Source organism: Podarcis liolepis (genome assembly GCF_965112155.1).
Source record: "Podarcis liolepis genome assembly, chromosome: 8".
NCBI lineage: Eukaryota > Metazoa > Chordata > Lepidosauria > Squamata > Lacertidae > Podarcis > Podarcis liolepis.
Genome location: NC_139560.1, coordinates 26840175 through 26865099, shown reverse-complemented (window position 1 = coordinate 26865099; position 24925 = coordinate 26840175). Strand labels below are relative to the sequence as shown.

Here is a 24925-nt window from a genome sequence, read left to right as displayed (position 1 = left end):
ACTGGAAGGAATTTTTTATAGTGAAAACTAAGCTACACAAGGCTCAGGAAAATCTCTGGCTGCAAAGCACGTCATAACGCTACCTTCCACATATCTAAATGAATTTTGAGACATCTACGCCACTCCTATTTCTTAGCAGCAGCAGCAGCCCAGGCATAGGCTTCCAAGATACAGCAAATCTTCATAGCCAATCACACTCAGTAGCATTCACTGGCAGGTTTGAAGTGATACCTTAGGAAAATGCTATGACTGCACTCGCTGCTCACAAAGCCAGAGAAGAGGACATTTAACACAACGTATTTCCAGAAATGCAAGAATCCTGAGTGTCTGAATTGCCTCAAAGGATGCTTCTCAAAAGTCAGTGCATGTGCACAGCCACAAAACTGCAACAGCGTAATATCAGATTACATTAAAAAAATGCATCATTTTAATCTCCTGAAAATAATATGCTTATTTTTAAAATACAAAATCTCTCCCAGATGGCTAATAATGCCCATTTTGTGGGGGGGGGGAGGAATACCAACAACACAATAATAAAAGGATGAAATATGCTGTGAACAGATTGAGAGGCAGTGCATCCTAAAAGAGGGGGGGGGGGGAGAGAAGTACAGATGGGTGTCAAAAATAGCCAAGTGTCAGATCTGCTCAAGTATCTCCATTCTGGCACATGCTCCCAGTCACAGCTGTTAGTGTATTCTCTGTATCCAAGTGCAAGGTTTTCTAACACTCAGAGCTGACATTAAAAGAGAGAGAGAGGGAGAGAAAGGGAGAGAAGAAAAGAGAGAAAGAAGAGAGAGAGAGAGAGAGAGAGAGAGAGAGAGAGAGAGAGAGAGAGAGAGAGAGAGAGAGAGACCTACCACTGGGCTCTACACTTCATTTCTCTGCCACTTTAAGAACTGGCTGGCAATTAAAAATGTATGTAATTATTAAGTTTGACAGCATTGATAAGTGTACATTGGCGCACGTGTAGCCCAGCACCCCCTTTTTTTTATTAAAGATGCATGACAATTTAACCAGCAGGTAGATTAAGTAATTTGAGACCAGAGGCATAATAATGAGTTTTCAAAATCGCCTGCTCCAGACCTAGACAACAGCTTAAAAGTTGCAAGATGATCCATCCCCAAGACCCAGTGCACGCAAAGGTTACAGAAATTAAACAGTAAGCAACCATTTCCCATATGCACATGCTCACATGCCTAGATTTAAGATACTTCTGTTGTACAAAACAATGCAGCTCTTCACGCCGAAGAATCACGACAGTCCCGGCTATGTTCCTAATGAGGACTACATCCTTCAGAATACAAGATATGCTAATTCCTATTTACAACCGAAGGGTTAAAATTGGCTTTTCCTAGTCCTCCCGTTGTCATCTATGCAAATTAATTTCCCCATATTCCAGCCATACAAATCCTCTTAGCCTTGTGCTCTGAGCAAACAGAGCCTCACTTTGTTGATTCTAGGATTGCAATTGTGACAAGAAACGCACCAGCGAAGGAATATAACCGTGCAGCCACATCCTAAAGGAAAAACATTCTCCAAACAACTGGCAATACCTACATACAACTGTGGTCACAGAAAACTGGCAGATATGGTTTCAAAACACCATCTGTGATGGGTACATACACTTTAGCAAAGGCAGTATCTTTTTCTTTTTCCTCCCCAAAAGAACTGCAGATCACTCAAAGCTTGCTATCTTTTTTAAAAAAATAAAATAAATTAAATTAATTTAATTCCCCGTAGGTTGCTTTAACTATACCTATAATCTAAAAAAGCAAAAAACCTTTCCACCCAAATAATCCATTCTTTCTTAGTTTATAAAAGATCCTCTCTCTTAAACACACACATACACACACACAAATCACACATTCCCCACCAAACACCCTCGAGAAAGCCCTTCACATAATTTATCCTACACAGAAGAAATATTTCCACTGGCAGAGCCATTTATCAATTAAGCAAGAGGTCAAGATCCAAGGATAATATTTTCAGGAGGAAACTGACATGCTAAAAATTTCCACTCCCACAACAGTTTCACCCATTCAGCAGAAATACGTAAGATTTAAGGGAGAAACACAGTTCAGATATTCAGCTGCTGGCAGCTAAAGGCTGCGGATTTAAGTGCGAAGTCTGAAATAATTTGTTGTATTCCCTCTCACTTCATTCCTCTAGCATAAGCAGCTTTTCAAAGAGATCATTTTCAGTGCTCTCCCCATGATCACACAAGTCATCTCTCCCGATAAATCTTCAGGTTTCCAGATACAGGCGTACAGCTCAATCATAAGAGATAGATGGAAGCTATATATTTCTCTCCCTACCCTCTGAGAAACACGCAACCCACAGATTTGCTACTGCCTCTTCTTCATTTCGTATTCAGAATTGCAATGGATTACGCACCGAGTAGTTTAACACACACATACATATATACACAGCTCTCTCCACGCACATGCTACAATTAGCCTCTACAACCGCTCTTCCCAGACGCCAGCCTTTATGCATTCTTCCTGCTATCAGAGAAAATCCAACTATAAAATGACTGTGAGCTTTCTCATTTCCGTCAAGGAGAAAGGGGGGTGTGGGGAGAAAGGGAGAGAGAGAGAGAGAGAGAGAGAGAGAGAGAGAGAGAATCACTCACCAGGCATCTTGAATAAAACAGACCCACTGCAAAAAGGCTCTCTCCCCAAAGCAGGCTTATTTGGGACTCAGCGCCTCCTGTTCTGGAATGAGCAGAGAGACGCAAGGAGGGCCATCCTAACTGGCTGTGGCAGTGTAGCTGGAGGCAGGATGCTGGGCGCCTGCATTTGCCAGGCAAAGACAGATGGAGAGCTGACACTCTGGGTTGCACTTGGAGCAGAAATGTGAATGATGACAGGAGCACATGTGGCCTTGAACCCAGCTCCGTCTCTTCAGGCAGAACAATGACAGCGATGTGTGTGCAAATTATCGCAACCCCCTCAGCTGACTCCCCGTACTGTACCTTTCACAGCAAGTTCCAGAGGACCAAAAGAATAGACAGTAAAATGCAGAGTGATAAAGCACCGAACACTGAATTATTCATTTTCTCCCTCTTTAAAAGTTAACCCTTTCTCTCACAGAAAGCGTCTATTAAAACCAGCGCTTCCTCCCCCCCCCCAATTAACAGCTATAAATTTCAGCTCCAGTGGATTTGGGGGTGTGTGGGGGGGGAAATCTTGAGGTTGCTTCTACAGTTTAAAGTACGCAATGTGAGTGAGCACAGAAGTTTGGGTTTTGTTTTGTGTGTGTGTTTTTAAAGGAGAAGTGGGGGAGAGAGAGAATTTTGCCATCAATGTGTCATTTTATCACAGCGAACAGAGTATCAAAATCATTCCTTTTGTCAGCTTCTCAGTGGCATGTATAAAATAGAACACACTTAGAGGCAGTCCACTTTCATTTTACTACAATGCTTTTAACCCCCCTGGGATTCCAGCATTGATACGCTCCAAACATTTGCCGCTTACTCTTCCTTTACCTTGCATGGTGATCCATGGGGGATGAAAACAAAATCTTCCCTGCAAAGCTTTTTTCAAAAGCTAAACAATCACGTCCTCCAGGTTTCTGCACTCCCCTTAAATGTTTATCCTTCACATGAATAACATATGCCTGGCTAGGTTCAATGCACTCTTCCCTATTAAGCTTTAATGGACACCATGATACATAAAACTACAAGTCTTTGTTACAGTGCTTTATCTAAAGCTGGCTATTTTCCTCTCAGCAGTCCCTCTTCAGTCCTTTGTAAAACATCCTTTGCCTCATAGGAGAAGCATATGCCTGAGTCACATCCCTTCTGCAGCACATTTAGGCTTACAGAAAATTCCAGGAAAAGCAACTGTATTCTAAAGCCCGCCCGCCCCCCAAGAAAAACATATTTTGATCCAAAACAAGAGACAAACATTTTCACAGCTTTATTAGGGTTTTCTTCCTCTCTTTCTGAGCCTCTCTGTTCAAACGTTCAATGGCACTGTAAATCTACTGGGGGCTGGGAAGGAGATGAAGAATTCTTAAATGTTTCTATGTTTGAAGAATCATTTTAGATCTTATTACCTTCTTTTACGTCTCCTCTATATGTTTTGTGTTCATTCTCTCCTCCTCTTCAGGGCACTCAAATCATAAAAATGTTCAGTCCTCATCTAATAAAAAATTGTTTTCAGGGCACAATTTGCATTTAGAAGCAAAGTCGTTTACGTTGAATAAACTGCCAACCTAACAACTACAGTGCCCGTGTATAAAAGCACACGCTAAATTGTCATGCAACTATTGTTGCATTTCAAGGTTGCCTTTTTTTTTTTTTTAAGGGGAAGGAAAAACGCACAGTGGTTCCTTCGTGCCAGCCCTAATAACATAATGGCATCTATTTAGAGGGCAACGCTGTGCTCATCTTGGTCAGATGTCTAGCGTAGCAAGGATTCATATAAGACATTGTTGATGAATCTAGGAGATAAAGCAAGTCTTATAAAGCAGAAGGTGTTACAATTGCCGGCAGCTAACTTTAGAAGACAAAAAGGAAAGAATAGATTTTGGAAATATTTATTCAATATACTGTTTAAGAGAGACCACGACTTCGTTGTTTCTTATTTAAAACACACACACACAAACAGCTATACTTCACATGAAAGGGAGGGGGGCATTTTCACTGTTGGAAAAGCAACCTTTCATCAATGTACAAGCAGAGAAGCAGCTGTAGAAATGGAGGGGGGAATAATAAATCTAAAGAGCAACATATCTCAATAAAATGGTACAATATTCAGTTTTAAAAGTGGGTCTTAATATCAGTACATTGTAAATCCTCAAGCTATGGCTCAGAAAATTGAACACTACCATATGCCATCTGATTATGCATCTTTTCTATGTGTAAAAGGGCTTTTTAAGCTGTTATCTGACTACAGTAATTGCCATTTAAATTGATCCACGTCAACAAAAACTGTATCCCTGGAGATTCTCACCTAGAAGACTACTTATGGAAGGGGCCCTAGCAGAATGCCAGTGCATCTGAGACTACTTCAGCATTTTCTCAAGCAGCCAGCTGCAGGAATCATTTCCCCCCTCTCATTATTTAATACTCTGAGGCAAGCAGCAACCCATTTGGCAGTCCTCCTCAAATAAATATTACTGGATATTTTTTTTAATGCAGCCACTTAAGGATTACTGTAACAATTTTTGTACCACTTAGTTATTTTATTTTTTAAAAAATATAATAAAATAAAGTGAGGCCAAAACGTGTAACAGTGATGGACAATCAATGTCAACAATTCTTTTCTTTTTTAAAAAATTACCATTCTCTATTGGTTGTACACAGCAGATAAAAACATCAGAATAAAAGACTGCAGCAAAAGAAGTATTTTCACATGCAAAAGAACATTGCACCATACAAGGATTATATGCCAGAGACAACACAACAGGCTTGAGGTTATCTTATAAAAGGTTATTATCTTGTGTATATTTAGCCAGTGAATTATCCTGCAGATCGTCAAACTGCTTACAAAATAAAGTCAAATGATCCCACATGACTCCCCACAGCCAAGGCTGTCTCCAGGCCTCCACCCTACCCCCCAAAAAAATATCCATTTGCAAAATTAGATTTATTTTGGACTTTAGATAGTTGTTATTCCATCACAGTACCCATAGGGGGAAAATGTTCTCATACGCCAGAGCATTAGGCCTGTAACCCTATGCGCAATCATGTGCAGTGAAATTAATGGGACATGCAAGCATAATAAACAGTGTGCAGGTCCAGGATAGCAGTCTCCAGCTCTGAAGCAGGCATTTTTCTCTTGCTTGCACCTGACTTACCAACAGGGACTAAAGTCCTCTCAACTGCCTATGCAGCTAATGAAAGCTCTTTGTTAGCAGCGAAGGAAGAAATTGACTCAAAGCTTTTCTGCAGGCCTCTGCAAGTTCCCCTCTCCCTTCCTAGCAGACTGTTGTGATACACTGTGACTTCACACAGTCGGTATTAAGTGAGTTAATTCAAAGGCATTGAAACCTCATTGATCCTAATTGAAAGCAATACACCCAACCAAATAGTTTTCTACCCCATCTGTTCTGGCCTGCCACCAGCCATTCAGTTCAGGACAATTAATAGTTTCAGATATTCTAACTGACCCAATAAAGGCACTCATTTAAGCAGGACTGCATTAACAAAGTGAAAAACCAAGGGCAAAATGGGTTCAAATGGAGCATTTTACTCCTACTTGGCGTTAACAAAGCTGAATAACGCTTATTCTGACTTTTTATGTGCAAGGCTTGATAAACTGAATGAGAAGGCACTCAATGATCAGGCAACGAGCGTTGATGAATGGTCATTCGGACACCCCCTCATCTCCAGGCAAGGCTATTCCACAAAGTGGGATACCAGTTAGAAAGGGCGAACTCAATAATGTCCAGATTTCCTCACTTGTTTTTCCACTTTCAATCTCAGGCCACCGGCCACCAAATGAGGCTGACATATTGAAAAATAATCTTTTATGGGTGAATGGCAAGTAAAAATAGAGCATTAGCCGGGCTTTCAAACTCTGATCTGCTAAGTTTGTCAGACCCCAAAGATTTGATTTTCCACCCAGCTGGAAGCCGTTAGTGTTTTCACAAGGAATCTTACTGACAAGGCAAACCCACCTAATACATGAGCTGTTGAGTTTTTTGTGGGGAGATTCTATTTGGATGCCTTCCTAACTTTATTCAATAGACTGTCAACGTGATGTACAGTAAACACACTACCACATGAATACATGTATTAATTTCATACAGCTGGCGGTTGTGCTGCCCTACAGTATTTCTCTAATACGTTTATGTCACTTTCCTTGCGCTTAAAATAATAATAATCCGAAACAGTAAGATGAGAATTAAATTTACATGTCACAGTTTTTGGGTTTGGGTTTTTTTGTTTGGTGTTTTTTTTTACAAAAGAGAAATCTGTGTTCTCTTACTGCAAGGACTTGTATTAAAATACTGCATCTGGATTAAGGTAATACAGCAATGTTCCAACAGAGATCAGCCACACAAATAATTGATTTTTCTTTTTAGCACTGCCATGACACAATAACCACACTAAACCTTTTTTTAAAAAAAACACAACAACCCTATCTTTCCTCAGAAACATTGCTAGAATACTAGTGACACATGATTTCAGCTTTGAATGTGCACATTTAAAAAAAATACTCAGCAGATAATGCCAAGAGTTTTCCCTACACACTTCCTTATTGGCAAGGCTTACTCTGCTTCTTAAAATAGCTACAATGGGATTTTAGATCATATAGCTGAGTGAAATGAAGAGAGGGAAACTGTTTACACATTTACTTTACAGAATTGTGTGTGTGTGTGTTTGTGTGAAAGAGAAGTTGCATTTAGTTTGTCAACTCATGAGTGCATGTTGGGATAGGATCCAGGGTGTACCTACCAAACCTTATTTCTAGATGTGTGCCTATGAACAGTCTTAAGTGTATGTCTAAAAAAGGTAAAATATGAATACAACAAACACTTGTGTGTAAACATGTGAACAGATACCATGGCTGACATTGAGTGTCATTAAATAAAATGAGACAGTAACCTCAAGCAGCTGATTTGGGATTTTTTTTTTTGGAAAGTCAGCCCATTGTAAACTATTTAATTTATTGTTGCTGTATTTTCCTGTCAAGGAAGAGAAGAACCTGAGGGAGTTTCAGCCTCAGATGCCCAAATAAGTTGCTAAGACTTCAACTAGGGTGGGGGTAGTACTTGCTGCTGTGTCTTAGTCAGCAAAATGTCTTGACCCAAGAGATGAAGATAGAACTGGATTTGGCTCTGTCAAGTGTAGACATGATGGCAATCCTGGGTTGGCTGAATGTAATGTGTGAGAAACAGTCCTAAAACTATAGAACTGACATTAAGTTAAAATAAACGCACATGTTTAATAAAAGAATCAACTAGGCAGGCCATCATTTGAGCTATCAGATCAGGAGATTAGTCTGGTACACCAAGTGGTAACAGGAATATGAGCCAAATGCAAAAATACTGTGAACTTGGAGAAATTCAGTTGGGCCTCACGTCATAGGTGCTCATAACTTTTCCTGTGGAAGAAAAAGAGCAATAATAATACCATCCCTATTCATACACTGTGGGCCAAAGTTATACTATCTGGGAAGCCTATGGCAGCATCTCAGTTTCCCACCTGTAAAATGAGAACAACAATGGGCTGCGTTTTGAAAGAGGATATGCAACAAAGTTTGTACTCCAGTCTGAAAATTAAAAGCGATCAAGCATACCAAGGAACTTGTGCCTCTTAACAGCAGCAAGAACTACTGCTACAGAGTTGGCCATGGGTCACAAATTTTACTTTCCACTATACAGAATGTTGTATGCAATATTGTAAAGTCTGACAAAATATATATTCCAATAACCAGCAAATTCTAATATCCATTGCTTCAAAACTAGATCAAGTTTGGGATACTAACAGAGCCCCCAAGTGACTTTAATCTCCTATATTTTGACTTAAAGTGCTATTGAAACTAAGCTTCCTCATCCATTTCCTCCCTGCATGCAGAATACCCATTTCAGGGGAAACCTACCAACGTAATTATGCATCATCAGGTCTAATTAGGAAATTCTGCCTTTATATAAATATTACACATTCCCTTTTCCCTCTTAGAAACATTTTGATATTTGTGACGTTCTTTCAGCCTTTAATGGGAGATTGCAACATTACCACTGAGAACTTTTGTTTTGTTTTGTTCCAGTGTCACCACCTCCCCGTTTTGACAGATAGCGAGTTAGTTTTGTTAAAATGCAAGGGGTGATAGCGTATGCTCCAGTGAACTTTCCCTCCTCTCGGCACCAGAGACAAAAACCTGCAGCTTTGCTCGGCGCTGGCAGCCATCTGGACAGCTTGCTCTCAATGTCTTCCCCACACCACACTGCAGGCAACATTTCAGGGCTCCAGAGCTCTGTGGAGCTATTCATGACATACCAATTTCACATTTTCTGCTTCTACACTTGCAACAATAAATGCTAATGAGGACTGTGAATGACATTTTTAAAGACAATAAAAAAAAAAGGTCTTAAAATCCCTCGCATATGGAGATACTGTTTTCTAAACTTCACCTTCTGTTGGGGAACAATGTATAATTTAGGAGGGGGAGCAGGGATATAACGGTAGGAGAAAATTTAGGGAGACTGAAGGATAACCAGGTCCTGTAGAATTGAAAGTAAAACAATGTTTGCAAGGTAGGCTAATGACACAGATTTTCAGACCACCTCTGCACTACCAACCAATCCTTGTGACCGCATTGCTGTTTCTTATCAGGAGATCTCATTAATTATTGTCTGCTTGCAAGGGAGCGGGAAAGGCAACCTTAAATGATCACGCATAACCTCAAAAAGCCATACATTCCAACAATTTAATTGCTAATCTTTAGATGAGACTGGGGGTAAACTGTTATCATTAATTGGTTGGAAATGCTACGCTTTCATAAAGATTAATGCAATGACCGAGTGTGGGCAAGCAAAACTATCTAATGTTTTCTCTTTTTCTGAAAACAAAAATGCATTTTACAGTGCCCTTATTAATACAAATGGCTAATATGCTTGAGCTTCAAATGTGATCACTTATCATTAACAGGGATTAAGATACTTTTCGCAAGATCCACCAGGTGGAGCAAATATGCAACACTACAGAATTCTCAACATAAATTCAGATCACCAGAGTGGGGGTGGGAAGCTCTCCCCCTTCCCTGCAGTTTCTTCCTCCTTTTCTTTGTAAACGTGTAATTGACTTCTTTGCCATACAGCAGAGCCCTCGTAATCTACCTCAACATTACCCAAATACCTTGACTATCTGAGTTTGCTGTGTTCCCCGCATATTTGGTGTGATATTTTTTGACTTAAGTCCTTCAGTTATAACGGCCAAACTCCCAGGTCTTACGCAAGGGATACACTTTTTAATTACCTGCTTACATTGCAAAAACAACTGGCTCCTTCTCTCCACAGAACTCACATTGGTCAATTTAAGGGATGAAAGAACAGTTCTGCAGCTTGGCTATGAATGTGTGGTGCCATCACCTTGGCACTCCAGTTGTTGCTGCAACGCTAATCCTTCCCACACTTTCAGGTAATGTGAGAAACCCAGGACCACATGGGTGGAGCCCCTACTGCAGATCTTCCTCATATGCTGGGATAGCTCAGTCGGTAGAGTGTAAGACTCCTAAACTTAGGGTTGTGGGTTCAAGCCCTATGTTGGGCAAAAGATTCCTGCATTTTTTGACTTGATGGCTCCTCCTAACTCTACAATTCTATGATTCTAAGTGAGTCCAGTGCTAAACCAGCTTCTTAAGGACTGATGCTGGCATGCCATTTCTCCTCTGAGTGTGAATTTCTCCCATGTGGTCCTGGACTTCTCCTATTACTCAAGTGATGTTGCAAGGGCAAAGTAAAACACTTTGGAAGCCTAGTTTAGAAGCAGCACAACAGTGTGTGGTGCTAAGAAGCATCAGCACTGGTAAAGAACAAGGGTTGAAGATGTTAAGGTGGTCCCAGGAACACATTTTGGCTGGGGACTGCCTGAAAGAAATCAATAGCAATTGAGAAGTACACTTAGGCTTTAACCCCAAATTCCAGCTTTCATTTTTTTAAAAAATGTACAGCCTTAGCAAAGAATAATTAACAAACTTCTGTGTGAGAGAGTCAGCATGGTGTGGTTGTTAAGAGCGGTAGTCTCGTAATCTGGTGAACCGGGTTCAATTCCCCGCTCCTCCACATGCAGCTGCTGAGTGACCTTGGGCTAGTCACACTTCTTTGAAGTCTCTCTGATAAAAAGCCCTGAAGCTTTACCCTGTATCCTCCCCCCCCCTTTCTACTAAGAACTCTTTAAAAGGTTTCTTGAACATGGCCCCAAGAACTGGACCGTTAGGTACAGGTGCTTCTATAGTTGAGTGCTTAATACTGGAAATGAGTCATTGAGATGTTGCAAATGGGGCGTTGGAACAGGATGTTTTTAAACAAAAAACTTACTGGATTTCCCCAGAAATCTGAACCTGGTAAATCTGGATCAAATATAGGGAGGGATATATGGGCTGTAATTTTGGGGACAGTGATGTCATGTGGACATTGCAAAAGACCTGCATGTATGAGGATGACCTACCCCACAATAACCACTATTGTGGAAGCATCCTTAATGTACCTAATATATGTACCATACTTATTTAAAGGTTGAACAGATGTTTACACTACTTTCTATACATAGAAACATAAGAAGCAGCCTTAAACTGAATTAGGCCATTAATCCATCTAGCTCAGTATGGTCTACACTGAGTGGCAGTGGCTCTCCAGGGTTCCAGGCATAGCTCAGTAGGTAGAGCATGAGACTCTTAATCTCAGGGCTGTGGGTTCAAGCCCCACATTGGGCAAAAAGATTCCTGCATTGCAGTGGGTCGGGCCTTTTCTGCAGTGGCTCCTCGTCTGTGGAATGCTCTCCCCAGAGAAGTTCGCCTGGGGCCTTCATTTTACACCTTTAGGCGCCAGGCAAAAACGGTCCTTTTTAACCAGGCCTATGGTTGATTTGATTGACATCCTATGACCTTTTAAAATGTGTGTTGGGGTGTGGGGTGTGTGATTGGGCTATTGCTGTTTTTATTTTTAATACGAATTTTGTGGTTTTATATTCTGATTTTATTCTGTGGACCGTCCTGAGACCTACAGGTATAGGGTGGTATATACATTCAATAATAATGATGATGATGATAAATGACATACGTGGTCCCTTCCAACTATATAATTCTATGATTCTTCTAGCTGTACCTGGTGATGCCAAAGATTTAGCCTGAGATTTTCTTCATGCAAAGCAGGTGATAGACCACTGAGCTTCCCCTTATGTAAGCTTATTTGTATTTTGTTGGTAAGTTACTGAGATTTCCCAGCCCTCTCTTTCAAGACAAAACCTGCTCTCACACCCTGAACCATGTAATCCAGGGCAAACTAGTCAGTTTATAGATGATTTTAACTTTTATTTTATCCACCACCACCAAATTATTTCCTTTAGAAAGTTCACAGAAAGATCAACATAAGATTATCTAAACCAAAATGGAACACTTCAGTCCCAGAAGCAGGCCAGTTAACATGTAAGTGAACAATACATCAATGCCAGTTTTATAAAGGGAAATAAAAAACAGCCACCTTTTTTCCTTTTTCTTTTTTGAAAAGGGGAAAAAAAATCCCCAGCCTTTATGCCAGCGTTGTCAGGACTGGGAGAACAGCACCGGCAGGAACCTCACATTCCTGACCAAACCCTCTTGTACACAATACCTCCTGAATGAAAGGAACCCAGGCCGGGCAGAGATAGCCGACTGTCAGGAACCGGCCCTGACGTTTGTGGACAGACAGGGTTGGCTTTGCAGGATGTCAGAGCAGCAAACTGCAGCTAGAGATACTGGACTTTCACACACTTCCAGATTGGATGTTTTGCTCTTCAGGTAATTAAACAAGGAAGCAGGGTCTGATGGTACGAGCCTGACCCCGGTGGTGTGGCTCCATAGTTCTGCATATCAACTTCCGCAAGAACTGCCTGGAGCATCAACAGAATCTTCTCTATGTGCTCCTTCTTCCTCCCCGGCCCCTTCCACCCTCCTTGAAACAAGTCTCTTAAAGTAATAGCCAATTTTTCAAGTAGCATGTTTTCTCATATTTAAGTACAATTACTTGCACTGTGTAAGCAGCCTTACAATCTTTTGTTTAAAACGAAATTGGGGTGGAGGTAGAGAAGCAAGGATGATTGTTCTTTGCTAGACATTCTGCAAAATGTTGCCAGCTATTGTAGCAACTTGGGGTAGGTTATATATTATGTATCTAATAAGTAAGCAATGAATTAACATCAATGGATGCCATAATGGCTTTCTGCAACACACCTGCCTCTGTAAGAAGTATTGCAAAACTAACATTCTGATACTGTATTGCAAGCCGTCTTGTTACTGGAGAAACAATAGGAAGTCAGCTATGGTGGTACTGTAGAGTTTTCTCTCCCTTTGTTCAATTTCCCTCTGCCGCTCAAGATTTTTTTAAAAATCAGCTTCACCCTCACCCACAACACTAACAACTTCTGAATGCTTTGAAATGCAACATATGACTTGCAAAGCAATGTCGAAGCAAACACAGGGACAGCTTTGCAATTGACCTAATTTCCTGTTTAAGATGCCATCTGAAACAAAATAGGGTGCTTTTAAAATAAAAATAAAAATAAAAAGCTAAGTAACGTATTCTCCTTTGTCTCAGGAATCTGCAGAAGGGAACATGGGCTGAAAGACAAGAGAGAAGGAAGAGTACAAAAGCAAGCTTGCTTGTCTGTGTTCAACACAAAGAACATTAAATGAAAACAACTGGCATGCTGCCAAATTCCTATAGAGGCAAAGAGATTCAAATAAATTGATTTCACGCATCACACTGACCTGGGATCAGCGAGCAGTGGTACAATATACTCAGAACTCTGTGTGAGGCAAAGCCCATTAATGTTATCAGACCCTTAGTAGATTACCAAACAGAAAATGCTCTTTCTCTCTGTCACACACACAAGAATCCCTCTAAAAAGATAAATTTTAGGCTGAATTAAAATATGTTTTCTTTTAAAAGTTACAACGCTCACCCGCCACATATCTCATTTATTGGTAATGAGAGCTACAAATGTTCTAAAGACAGGTTTTATTGTATTCAATATCTATTGTTAAATGCACCCCACTTCCCCAAGTGGTGTGATGTTCCAGAGATGGTGTTGCCGAGTTTAGTTTCCTGTGGATAGGAGAGGACTGGAGAGTTACAGAGTCTTTGTCATATTTGCTTTATTTACAAATATACAAGCAGAACATGAGGAGAGGCAAACAAGTGCTCCTTCAAGGCAGCTGCACACTTGTTTCACCTAGAAGCCCATTCTTTCTGCTTCTAATTCTCCTAATGTCCCTCTATCCCTTCTCTTCTCTCCTTTCCCTCATCTAGAAGGGATCTTCTCCAGGCTTAGATGGCTGTCTCCTTCTAAGATACAAAGACAGACCCTCCAAGTGTCCCTATTTTCCAGGGATAGTCCCAGATTTACAGAAGCCATCCTGGTTTCTGATTTGATCCTGGAATGTCCCACTTTTCCTTAGTATGTCCTTATTTTCATCAGATAAATGTTGGAGGGTATGGAATAGGATGTCACCAGAGCTTTTTTCAGCTGGAACTCACCAGAACTCTGTTCCGGCACCTCTCAGGTAGGCACCATTGCCATTATAAGGGAACAAAGGAGGCATTTATGGTGAGTTCTGGCACCTATTTTTCTAGAAAAATAGCACTGGATGTCCCTATTTTAAATTGGAGAAATGTTGGAGGGTATGGAAGAGGGTGTCCCTATTTTTATCGCAGAAATGATGGCGAGTATGTAAAGAGATTCCATCTATGAGGAAGCCATTTCCTGTTAGCCCCACTGATGAAATAGCAGCAACCAGCAAATCTGCCTAACAAAGGAATGGTTGAGGCAGCCATTCTTACCCAATGGTACTGTACTAACAACCTCATAAGCCAGCTGAGGCCCATCTTACCTTGATTCCATTGTGTTTGCAGAAGACAACTGTGAACCTTATGTGGCCTGCGTCACAGTCTTTCTATGGAAATTCTTTTAATTCCTAACCCCTATGGTTATGATTCATGGGTTCTCACTTAATTTAATTTTGATTTTAAATGTGATTTGAATTGTATTTTAAACTAATTGTTTGATTTTGTGTTTTTAATGTGTTATATGTTTGGTGTTAGCCGCCCTGAGCCTGGTCTCGGCCAGGGTATAAATAAAATTATTGTTATTATTATTAGCCTGTGGGGGTCCAATGTGTGCCACCTTCCCTTCCTTTTTACAGAAGGGGAAGAACTGCATTAATCAGGTCAGATCCTGATGCTTGTGGCCTCCATGTCCAGGGGGAAGAATTGTATGGCTCAAGCCTGGATTATTATGGCCTTCATGTGGGCGCATTGTCATGGGGGAGGGTATGTACCTGCTCATTCAAAACACAAAAAGATCAGCCAGCCTAGGTAAGAAGTTGAAAAAGAGCACTTGGATAATTAGAAGCTTTCTTTTCACCTTCACAGGACAAGTAACTGTGTCAACACTGGGATTTCCATTACAGCACAGTATCTTCAACAATAAAAGGGCTTCTCATAAAGTTGGATGTTCAAAATCATACAATAAGCACAGTTATCTGTAAACAAATGCAAGGAGAGAAGGCAAGGGAATTCCCTACCTGGCTTTAATCAATAACCTCTAAAGCCAGTTGTCTCTTATGTACCAAAGGGAGTCATGCTTCCTTTTATTTTATTTTATTTATTTATTTTTGGATAGACCACTGCAGTCACACAACATCCTGGGAGAGATTGTACATAATAATAAGCAACTGTTGCTAACAATGTCTGGGCTTCCTTGCCCACAACAATGTTGATAACAGAAGGAACAAATTCACAGCCTCAAAGAGTGAAACCAAGAGCCACATTAAATGCATGACTGAAGCAAATGATTGGGGTTGCAGCGAGCTGTATTTAAGCACTCCTTCCGTCGTTTCATCATTGTCCCAACAACAAAAACCCACCACCACCAACTATTAGCAGTTTTCTTCCTGGGACAAATAGTTTAGCGGAGGCTATTTTAGTTGGGAAGGAAGTTTAAGCCCCCCTCCTCTTGGTCCCAATTCTGATCTCCCCCACAGCTACTGCTTTTTAATTGCAACCATGCAATTAATGTATGTTGTAGTTTGCTATTCAGAAGTATCTGCTTGTGCCACATCAGCTGCCACAAGAGGTAGGGATAGCCACCAGCTTGGATGACTTAAAAAGAAGATTAGAGAAATGCATGGACGTTAAGGCTATCACTGGCTGCTAGCTACAGTGGCTGTATTTGACCTCCACTGTGGGAAGCAGCATGCCTTTGAATACCACTGGCTGGAAACCACAAGTGAGAAGAGTACTATCACATTAAGGCTCCACTTGTGGGCTTCCCATAGGCATCTTTTTGGCCATTGTGATGTGGAGTAGATAAGCCATTGGCTTTGTGTTCTTATTTTTAGGATCACACCCACTAGCCATGTGGATCCCATTTGTGTGGAGAATGATGGCAAACCACAGGGCCACCAGGGGGATAGTCAGCAGGGGCATCAAACAGTATTTGTAGAATTTGTGGGATGCTCCTCTTAATGAGGTTTGGCTGATACCTTCATTGTGCACCTTTAGGCACCAGGCAAAAACATTCCTCTTCAACCAGGCCTTTGGCTAATTAACATCTTATACCCCCCCTTAAAAATGAGTTTGACCAAACGGTGGGAGGCAGTGGAAGACAGGAGTGCCTGGCATGCTCTGGTCCATGGGGTCACAAAGAGTCGGACACGTCTAAACAACTAAACAACAACAACCCCCTTAAAATGTGTTCGAGGGAGGGTGTGGGGAGGGGTTAATGGCTTGTGGCTTTTTTGTTTGTTTTTTTGCTTTTATATTGTATTTTTATGTTGTGAACCACCCTGAGATGTGAGGATGATGGGTGGTATACAAATTTAATGGAAATAAATAAAAAAATATATTCAAGGGTGTGCTAGCAGATTTTGCAACTCCTTCCTGGTTCAGCTGTCCCTTCCACACATTGGACACGTGCATGGAAGAAGCTCAAGTTAATTCCTGTAAGGGGATATGTTTAAAGAGATTGTTGATACTCTTTTAACTTACTTTAAACTCTAAAGCAATTAAGAGGTCAAAGTAAATTCAAGATTTGTTATAACAGAGTAACAGATAGTGAAAACTTTTTCAGTTTTTTATTGACTCTCCTTTGCCCTTTCCAAGGTAATTGCTTTCCAAATGGAATTATTTTCTTCCTCTGCAATTTCGCCTACATTTTACATCGTCTTTATACTATTTTGTTGTTTTTCTAAATCTGGAATCCTGCCCAGCATTTTCTTATAGGCTCAAACAGGAAACTGAACAGAATGGTCACCTCTCTTAATTGTTCCAAATCAACCTGGCTTACTCAGACAAAATGTGTTATTTGTGAGCCAAAAATCAATTGTGCACAGAACTTCTAATTTTCTATACATTCCTGTAGCTGTTAATTAGACAAATGTCTCTAAAATGCTTTTATATTTTTGATGTTAAACTGTTCAATACTTCAACACAATGCTATCCAAACTCGGAGCTTCCAAAAATAATAGTGGGATGCACCTGAAATAAACAAAGAGCACACCAACAGGGAGTATGCACAATATGATTCAGTTCAGATGTAACACCAAACCATGGTTTGTTGTTACATGGACAAGCCGTGGGCTTATAAGATCCCTTCTTGTTACTCCCCCTGCACACTCCAATTCTTTCATGGACTACTGGTTCTTGTTAATCCATAGTCTATCACAGCATTTGCCAGCCTTGTATGGTACAACTCCCATCAGCCCTGACCACAGGCCAGACTGAAGACAGATAGAGTCCAAACTATCAAGATGGTACTAGGTTGAAGAAGGCTTGTCTACCATTTCAGCTGAACTGTGCAGACTAGTTTGCAGTAGTTTTTTTCTTCTTCTTCAGTCTGAATATATGGTCAGGGGAATCAGGGAAGGAATGAGGAAGAAAAGAGATGAGGGAGATTCATACACCCAAGAAACACTGAACAGAGATAAAAATGTTGTCAAAGTTAAGTGCTTTTAAGTCCCACTGGTTTCAGTGTGGAGTCAAACACCTATGTACCCATATATCTCTCCCATGGAAATCTATTGCATTTAAAAGTGTTGAGCTTCAGCACAGTTGAATGTATAGTGTGTGAACTACCCTAAAAATACTGCTTTTCTTTCAACATGCAAAATAACCTGCATGTTTATTTTTTCGTCATCCATTTTGGTGATTAATGTAACTCACACCAACAATTAGCATAATGCCAGAAAGCCACAATCATTTCTCACACGATTGGGGGGAGAGAATTCTAGCTATAGGGGAGCTGATGACAATTCCATATCTAAACACCCCAAAATACCCTTAAACGTCTCTTATGGATAAACAATCTTTCAACAGTAGTCACACAACAAAGAAATGACTCCTTGATAACAGAAGAAGTAAGGAATCAAGGCTTAAGGAAAAGGAATCTAGGAATGTACACTAAACTCAACAAAAGTATGGGGACAGCATCTGCTTTAAAGCTCAGAAAACAAAGGGGAGATTATTATCTCCAGTAGTCAGAACAGATATAATTTCCAAAGACTCCTATGGGCAGTAAACATGGTGAATTTTCTTTGCATAGGATTAACACTGAACCTTTTTCAGTGTGCGCAACTGGATGTCAGATCAAAGAAGGGCTGGATGATATCATGGATACACCAAGAAGCAACTGGTATTTATTTACCATAGGTGCTAACTAAATAAAGCACTGTAAGCCCCTTCTATGTGGGCTGGCTCTCAGAATAATGTTTTAAGGTAAGGAAGAATTAAATTTTTGTGGGAGAGGGCTGGTTGCTTTCTAAATATTATCTTAATGCATTCTAGCACATGGATACCTTATATTTTGGTTACCGGTAATCTGACTGTTAAGATTAGGAAAGCTTCACTTTGTTAAAGAAATGATGGGGTATTAATAACTGCACTTTCGTCCCTCCACCATTATCCTCAACAACCCTGTGAGGTAGATTAGGATGAGAGACAATCACTGGCCCAAGGTGACGCTGAGGCTTCTAAACTTTGTCTCTCAGGTCCTAGCTCACTTAACATATTTTCACCTTACTCCACATTATGGAAGGGAAGGTGTGGAAGTGAGCAAATTGGCAGGATGGAGATACTCTCTCCCTCTAGGGGCATATTCCCTATTTCTTGCTGTGCAATTAGAATTCCATACGCCTATTAGCATATGCCACAACTCAGCTATGGCTGCCTGGCTGGTTGCATTTTGGGTCCTATTTTGGATATCTTGCAGATGTATTTATTTCCCTTCCTAACAAATTTGCCAGTATGTTTAGGTAGTTTGCAGCTCTGCAAATTACAGCTTTTGGATACTAAATCTGTCTGACCCATATTTATTTGATTTGATTTAATGTATTTATATACCAATGAAAGCCAATGCATTGTAGCTGTTAGAGGACTGAACTAGAACCAGAGGCAGCCATGTTCAAATCTCCACCCACCCATGAAGCTCACTTGTTGACCTTGGCCAAACACTGCTGTAATGGTTCTAGGGGTTGCTCGTGCGTAAATCGTCGCCACACCTGGCTGGGTCGCCTGAGTGAACCCTTTCTGTCTGGACAGCCACTCGCCCATGGCTGTCTCAATCGCTGGCAGCATCCGTCAGTGGGCGTTTCTTGAACTTCTTCCAGCAAAGAAGCTCTTTGACGCCTAGTCTCCGCCCACACCCTCCCTGCGCGGAAGCCTTCTGCGCAGGGAGGGTGTGGGCAGCGGAGGACCCGTGCTCTCCCCGCTGGTCCCCGGCGATGAGTCATGGAGCCTCCTCGCCGATTCCCCCATCTGCCCCCCTTCTCCACTGGTGCTACGCTGATTTACTTCCCCAGAAGATGTGCTGCTTCTCTCCCTCCCGGGACGCTCTCCGGAACCCCTCTGGAGCCCTCCCTCTCCCTCTGGTTTCGATGGCAGTTCCCTGACAACTGCCTATCAGCTTAAGATACCTCACAGGGTTGGCGTGATGCTGAAAGCCGGCGAGAACCATGTACACCACCTTGTGTTTTTTTGGGGAAAGGCAGCTAACAAATGTAGTAAACAAGACACTCGGGTAATTAATATGAAGCACCATGGCTTTTTTCCCAGCCAGAACTCACTGGAACTCCAGCACCTCTCAGATGGGTGCCATTGCCATTCTAAGAGAATGAGGGAGGTGTTTGTGGTGAGTTCCGCCACCCCTTTCCCTAGAAAAATAACACTGCAAAGCACCATTATTATAATACAGCCTATACTGGTATTTCACACCTTCCTCTTCTTTTGCAAATTAGTTATTATTACATTTGTAAATGGCCCTCCCTCCAAAGTGCTCAGGGCAATGTAAAGTAGGTGGGAGTTTGAACCCTGAGCCCAAGGTCACCTAGTGAACTTCATGGTTGGGTGGGGATTCTACACTAGTTCTTCCTGGTCCTTCAAATATAGGCTGCTTGTTATTGTCATCTTCAGACAAGCAGATGTGGAAGCCTTTCCCATTTCCAACCCAAGGCATTATTACTGATATTTATGACTGCAGTCACATGTGCTGGGAGCAATACGTCAGTATTAGTGGCAACTGCCTGTATTTTACCAATGGCAATCTTTGGTAACAAATAGAAGAAAAACTTTTTTGACCATCGACAGACCACCTTATATAACTTTGCTACATACCGGTATCTCTCATGCTGGGGTAGGAGGAAACACTGACATTTCAGTCTAGCTTCGTGTCTGTTTTTCATTAGCAAGCAGATAAAATCTGACCCTTAACCATACTGTTTGAAAGGGCAACTTTTTAAAAAATGCAAAGGATCTATTCCACTGAACTTGGAAGAAGGTTGCTGGACACATTGTTATCATATGCCTCCCCCCCTCCAAATGCAGCTATTAGGGCTCCAGAAAGTACCTGACAGCATTGCCTCTTAATTTGCTTGACAAAATTTCAATTCAGTTCAAGATCGGTGGCCAAATTTTCAACCTGGACACTGAATGCACATGCTTAGAAATCAGCAGATGCTTTTAGGATTCAGATTTTATTGGTCTGTCTTTCAGAACTTAGTGATCTACTACCTATTATAATCCAATGAGAGGTACTGATTTAAAACACATTTATTATGGTGGGAAAAAGCAAAGCATGTGCTTAACACTCCCACGGAAGTAAATGGGACTTTAAAAAGCACTTTCTTACAGCAGGTCTGGTTGAGTCATGAAACACAAAGGGCTGTACCAGATGTTCTCAAAGTTCTCAGGCCTCCGTGGGGCTGTCCCTGAATAGGTCTGGCCCAACCCATAGCCGTGGACATGCCTTGGACTTGGTGTTAACCTCTATGGATGTTGGTGATCTGACACTAAGTAAAAGCGAAACGAAAGAAGTGCCATGGTCAGATCACTTCCTGGTGCAACTGGACTTCTCTGCGACCCATCCCCTCTGCAGGGAGGTGGGACCAATTCGGATGGTCCGCCCCCGCCACTTAATGGATCCAAATGGTTTCCAGAGAGTGGTAGGGGATGCTTTATCCCATGTTGATGGCCTTTCAGCTGATTCCCTGGTGGCCCGCTGGAATGTGGAGTTAACCAGGGCTATTGACTGTTTGGCTCCAAAGCGCCCTCTCCGATTGCATGGTTTTCCATGGATCTGAGGGCAATGAAACAATCGTTGAGACGGCTAGAGCGCCGGTGGCGGATAACTCATTCCGAATCTGACCGGGCACAGGTTAGAGCTCAACGTCGAGACTACCTAGTGGCGATAGCGACGGCGAAGAAGAATTTCTTCACCGCCTCTATTGCATCTGCAGAAAACAGCAGCAGGAGACTTTTTCAGGTGGTTCACAATTTAGCGGAACCACCTGCAACATCGGGGCCCAGTACGGGCCACATGTTCTCCTGCAATGATTTTGCAAAGTTTTTTGCAGATAAAATCGCTCAGATTCGGGAAGAAGTAGACTCCACTGTGGGAGCAGGGCCGGGGTGGGAGAGTGCTAGAGACCTGTCTAGTCAAGTTGCATGGGATCAATTCCAATCTGTTACCTCCGAGGATGTGGACAGGCTGCTTGGACGAGTGAAACCAACCACCTGTCTCCTGGATCCTTGCCCATCCTGGCTTATAAAAGCTAGCCGGGAAGGACTGGGCGATGGGCTTCGTGGGGTGGTGAATGCTTCCCTCCGTGAGGGAGCCTTCCCAGACCCGCTCAAAGAGGCGGTTATTAAACCGCTTCTTAAAAAAACCATCTTTAGATGCGGCCACGATGGCCAACTATTGCCCAGTCTCAAATCTTCCATTCTTGGGCAAGGTGATTGAGCGAGTGATTGCTGAACAACCCCAGGCACGCCTGGAAGAAGGGGACCATTTAGATCTCTTCCAGTCGGGATTCAGGCCTCATCATGGGACTGAAACTGCCTTGGTCGCACTGGTTGATGATCTCCGGCGGGCTAGGGACAAAGGTGAGAGCTGTTTCCTAGTTCTGCTGGATCTCTCAGCGGCGTTTGATACCATTGACCATAACATCCTTCTGGACCGTCTTGAGGGGCTGGGAGCTGGGGGCACTGTCATACAGTGGTTCCACTCCTTCCTCCTGGGTCGTGTTCAGAAAGTGGTGCGGGATGAGTGTTCAGACCCCTGGACTCTCACTTGTGGGGTGCCTCAGGGTTCTGTCCTCTCCTCCATGCTTTTCAACATTTACATGCAGCCGCTGGGAGAGATCATCAGGAGGTTTGGGCTGGGTGTTCATCAGTATGCAGATGATACCCAGCTCTACCTCTCTTTTAAATCAGAACCAGTGAAGGCGGTGAAGGTGCTGTGTGAGTGTCTGGAGGAGGTTGGAGGATGGATGGTGGCTAACAGATTGAGGTTGAATCCTGACAAGACAGAAGTACTATTTTGGGGGGAAAGGAGGCGGGCAGGTGTGGAGGATTCCCTGGTCCTGAATGGGATAACTGTGCCCCTGAAGGACCAGGTGCGCAGCCTGGGAGTCATTTTGGACTCACAGCTGTCCATGGAGGCACAGGTCAAATCTGTGTCCAGGGCAGCTGTTTACCAGCTCCATCTGGTACGTAGGCTGAGACCCTATCTGCCTGCGGACTGTCTCGCCAGAGTGGTGCATGCTCTGGTTATCTCCTGCTTGGACTACTGCAATGCGCTTTACGTGGGGCTACCTTTGAAGGTGACTCGGAAACTACAACTAATCCAGAATGCGGCAGCTAGACTGGGGGCGGCCGCCGAGACCATATAACACCGGTCTTGAAAGACCTACATTGGCTCCCAGTATGTTTCCGAGCACAATTCAAAGTGTTGGTGCTGACCTTTAAAGCCCTAAACGGCCTTGGTCCAGTATACCTAAAGGAGCGTCTCCACCCCCATCGTTCTGCCCGGACGCTGAGGTCCAGCACCAAGGGCCTTCTGGTGGTTCCCTCATTGCGAGAAGCAAAGCTACAGGGAACCAGGCAGAGGGCCTTCTCGGTAGTGGCACCCGCCCTGTGGAACGCCCTCCCACGAGATGTCAAAGCGATAAACAACTACCTGACAGTCAGAAGACATCTTAAGGCAGCCCTGTTCAGGGAAGTTTTTAACGTGTGATATTTTAGTGTATTTTTGGTTTCTATGGAAGCCGCCCAGAGTGGCTGGGGAGGCCCAGCCAGATGGGCGGGGTATAAATAATAAATTATTATTATTATTATTATTATTATTATTATTAGGCCTTTCTGAAGGCTGCACTAGTTTGCTAGGACACGTTCTAAAAATGAAAAATGACCACCATCCTCTAGGTATTTTTAAATACCTTGATGGAACCAAGAGGCAGATTATGAACTTTGGAAAAGAATCACAGCTCATGGGTAGAACACAGGTCACAGATTGAGTCCCCAGCATCTCCAGGTAGGGCTGGGAAATATTCTCTTTCTGGAACTGCTGTCAATCAGTGCCAACAATACTGAGTTAGATTGGGTATAAGTTTCCTACAGTTCCTAACATGCAACAAGGTCCCATTAGGTGAACCATCTGTGGGAGTTTCAAGGGAACTGAAAAGCATTCCAGTAAGATGGTGAAACTTCCAGTAAGCTGAAGTGTTAGTAACAGCTGCTCCCATATGAAATAGGCATGAAAAATGACTCTGGGCAGAGCTACAAGCAAATATAGTGTTCATAGCTTGAAGAGATCAGAATGGCAGGAAATAGCTACAGTTTTTCATGGACTGCCTCCAAAATATTTCAATCTATTGCGGCTTTCATCTGTAATGGACATACCCTTTGTACTTTATATACACACGTAAGTATAGATCAAAACATAGGTTCGAAATATAGTTAACCTTTCGACTCACTTGAAATATTCAGTCATTCAGATAAACCCACATACTGTAATACTGTCAGAAACACCATCCAACCCTCCACACCAACAGTTTTAACCCAAACTGGACATAGCCCCACAGTCCTTAAGCCTCTTAAGCTGCATTGGTCTCATTAGATGTGTTTCTGGGTAAGTGGACTGTGACATAAGTATTAAATAACTACTCATATGTACCTCAAAGCTTGCCAAATCTATACATGCAACGGGATTGGGGCACCTTATCTTGCAGCCTCTCTCAGCTGTACCTGCCCCACCTCTGTATTTACCCTGAATGGCATTCAATGATGTCCACTCACTTATGAAATGGGACTTTCTTGCACACACCCAATACCTGTTCCAAAGGGTCTTCCAGGAGCATATTGTGAGGGGGGGGGAAGGGTGGACAACAGGGGAGATAGAAGGTAGAGGACCCCCACCATGTAAGCAGGTGCTTGCTTTTGCAAATTTGGATCTTTGTAGTGTTGGCAATAAAGTCTACGCTGAAGGTTCTGCCAACTGTCTCCTGCTTCTCTAAAGGCCTTTCTTCCTTGCTACCTCACAGGCGTAGAACCACATCGCAGAACACCCTGTGCCTTACTTCTTTCAAATCCCTCTTCAAAATACACCTTTTCCGTGAAGAATTGCATATTGCTTCCCTGCCTTCCTTCCTCCGTACCAATGGGACCTGTCACAGTTCAACCCATGATGGTAGCCTCTCAATTGTGATGCTACAAAATCAGAAAGGGGAGAGAGGGTGGGATTCCTACCCACTGGGCCTATGCATATTATATTGTATGAAAACAGACATCATTTCATTTTTTACATCCAAAATGTGGCTGTAAGATGAGCTGGAGGTGGGGCAGGAAGGGTGTGTGTTTGTGTGTTACAAATCTACTCCCTTCCTCTCAATTAGGCTATTCATGCTTTGAGATAAATATGAATAGGGCATCTCTGCACAAGTTCTTC

General features: G+C 42.4%; 1 protein-coding gene and 1 long non-coding RNA gene across 9 annotated transcripts in view; both read right to left on the bottom strand.

The window, feature by feature from the left end:
* Positions 1–24925, bottom strand: part of RUNX1T1 (RUNX1 partner transcriptional co-repressor 1) — a 151160-nt gene that overhangs the window by 95624 nt on the left and 30611 nt on the right. The window contains exon 1 of one of the 8 annotated variants that reach the window (XM_083517311.1): positions 2633–2973. The exons of the other annotated variants lie outside the window; for them this stretch is intronic. Within the exon in view, the coding sequence (XP_083373437.1) occupies positions 2633–2639 (7 nt within the window). The 5' untranslated portion in view covers positions 2640–2973. Of the gene's footprint in view, positions 1–2632; positions 2974–24925 lie in introns of those variants that run through there. 8 annotated transcript variants of the gene reach the window in all.
* Positions 15298–24715, bottom strand: LOC310713459. Its single transcript, XR_014529269.1, has 3 exons — positions 23337–24715; positions 19600–20893; positions 15298–19160 (listed from the first exon to the last, which is right to left on the bottom strand). It is a non-coding gene; the product is annotated as an uncharacterized lncRNA (long non-coding RNA).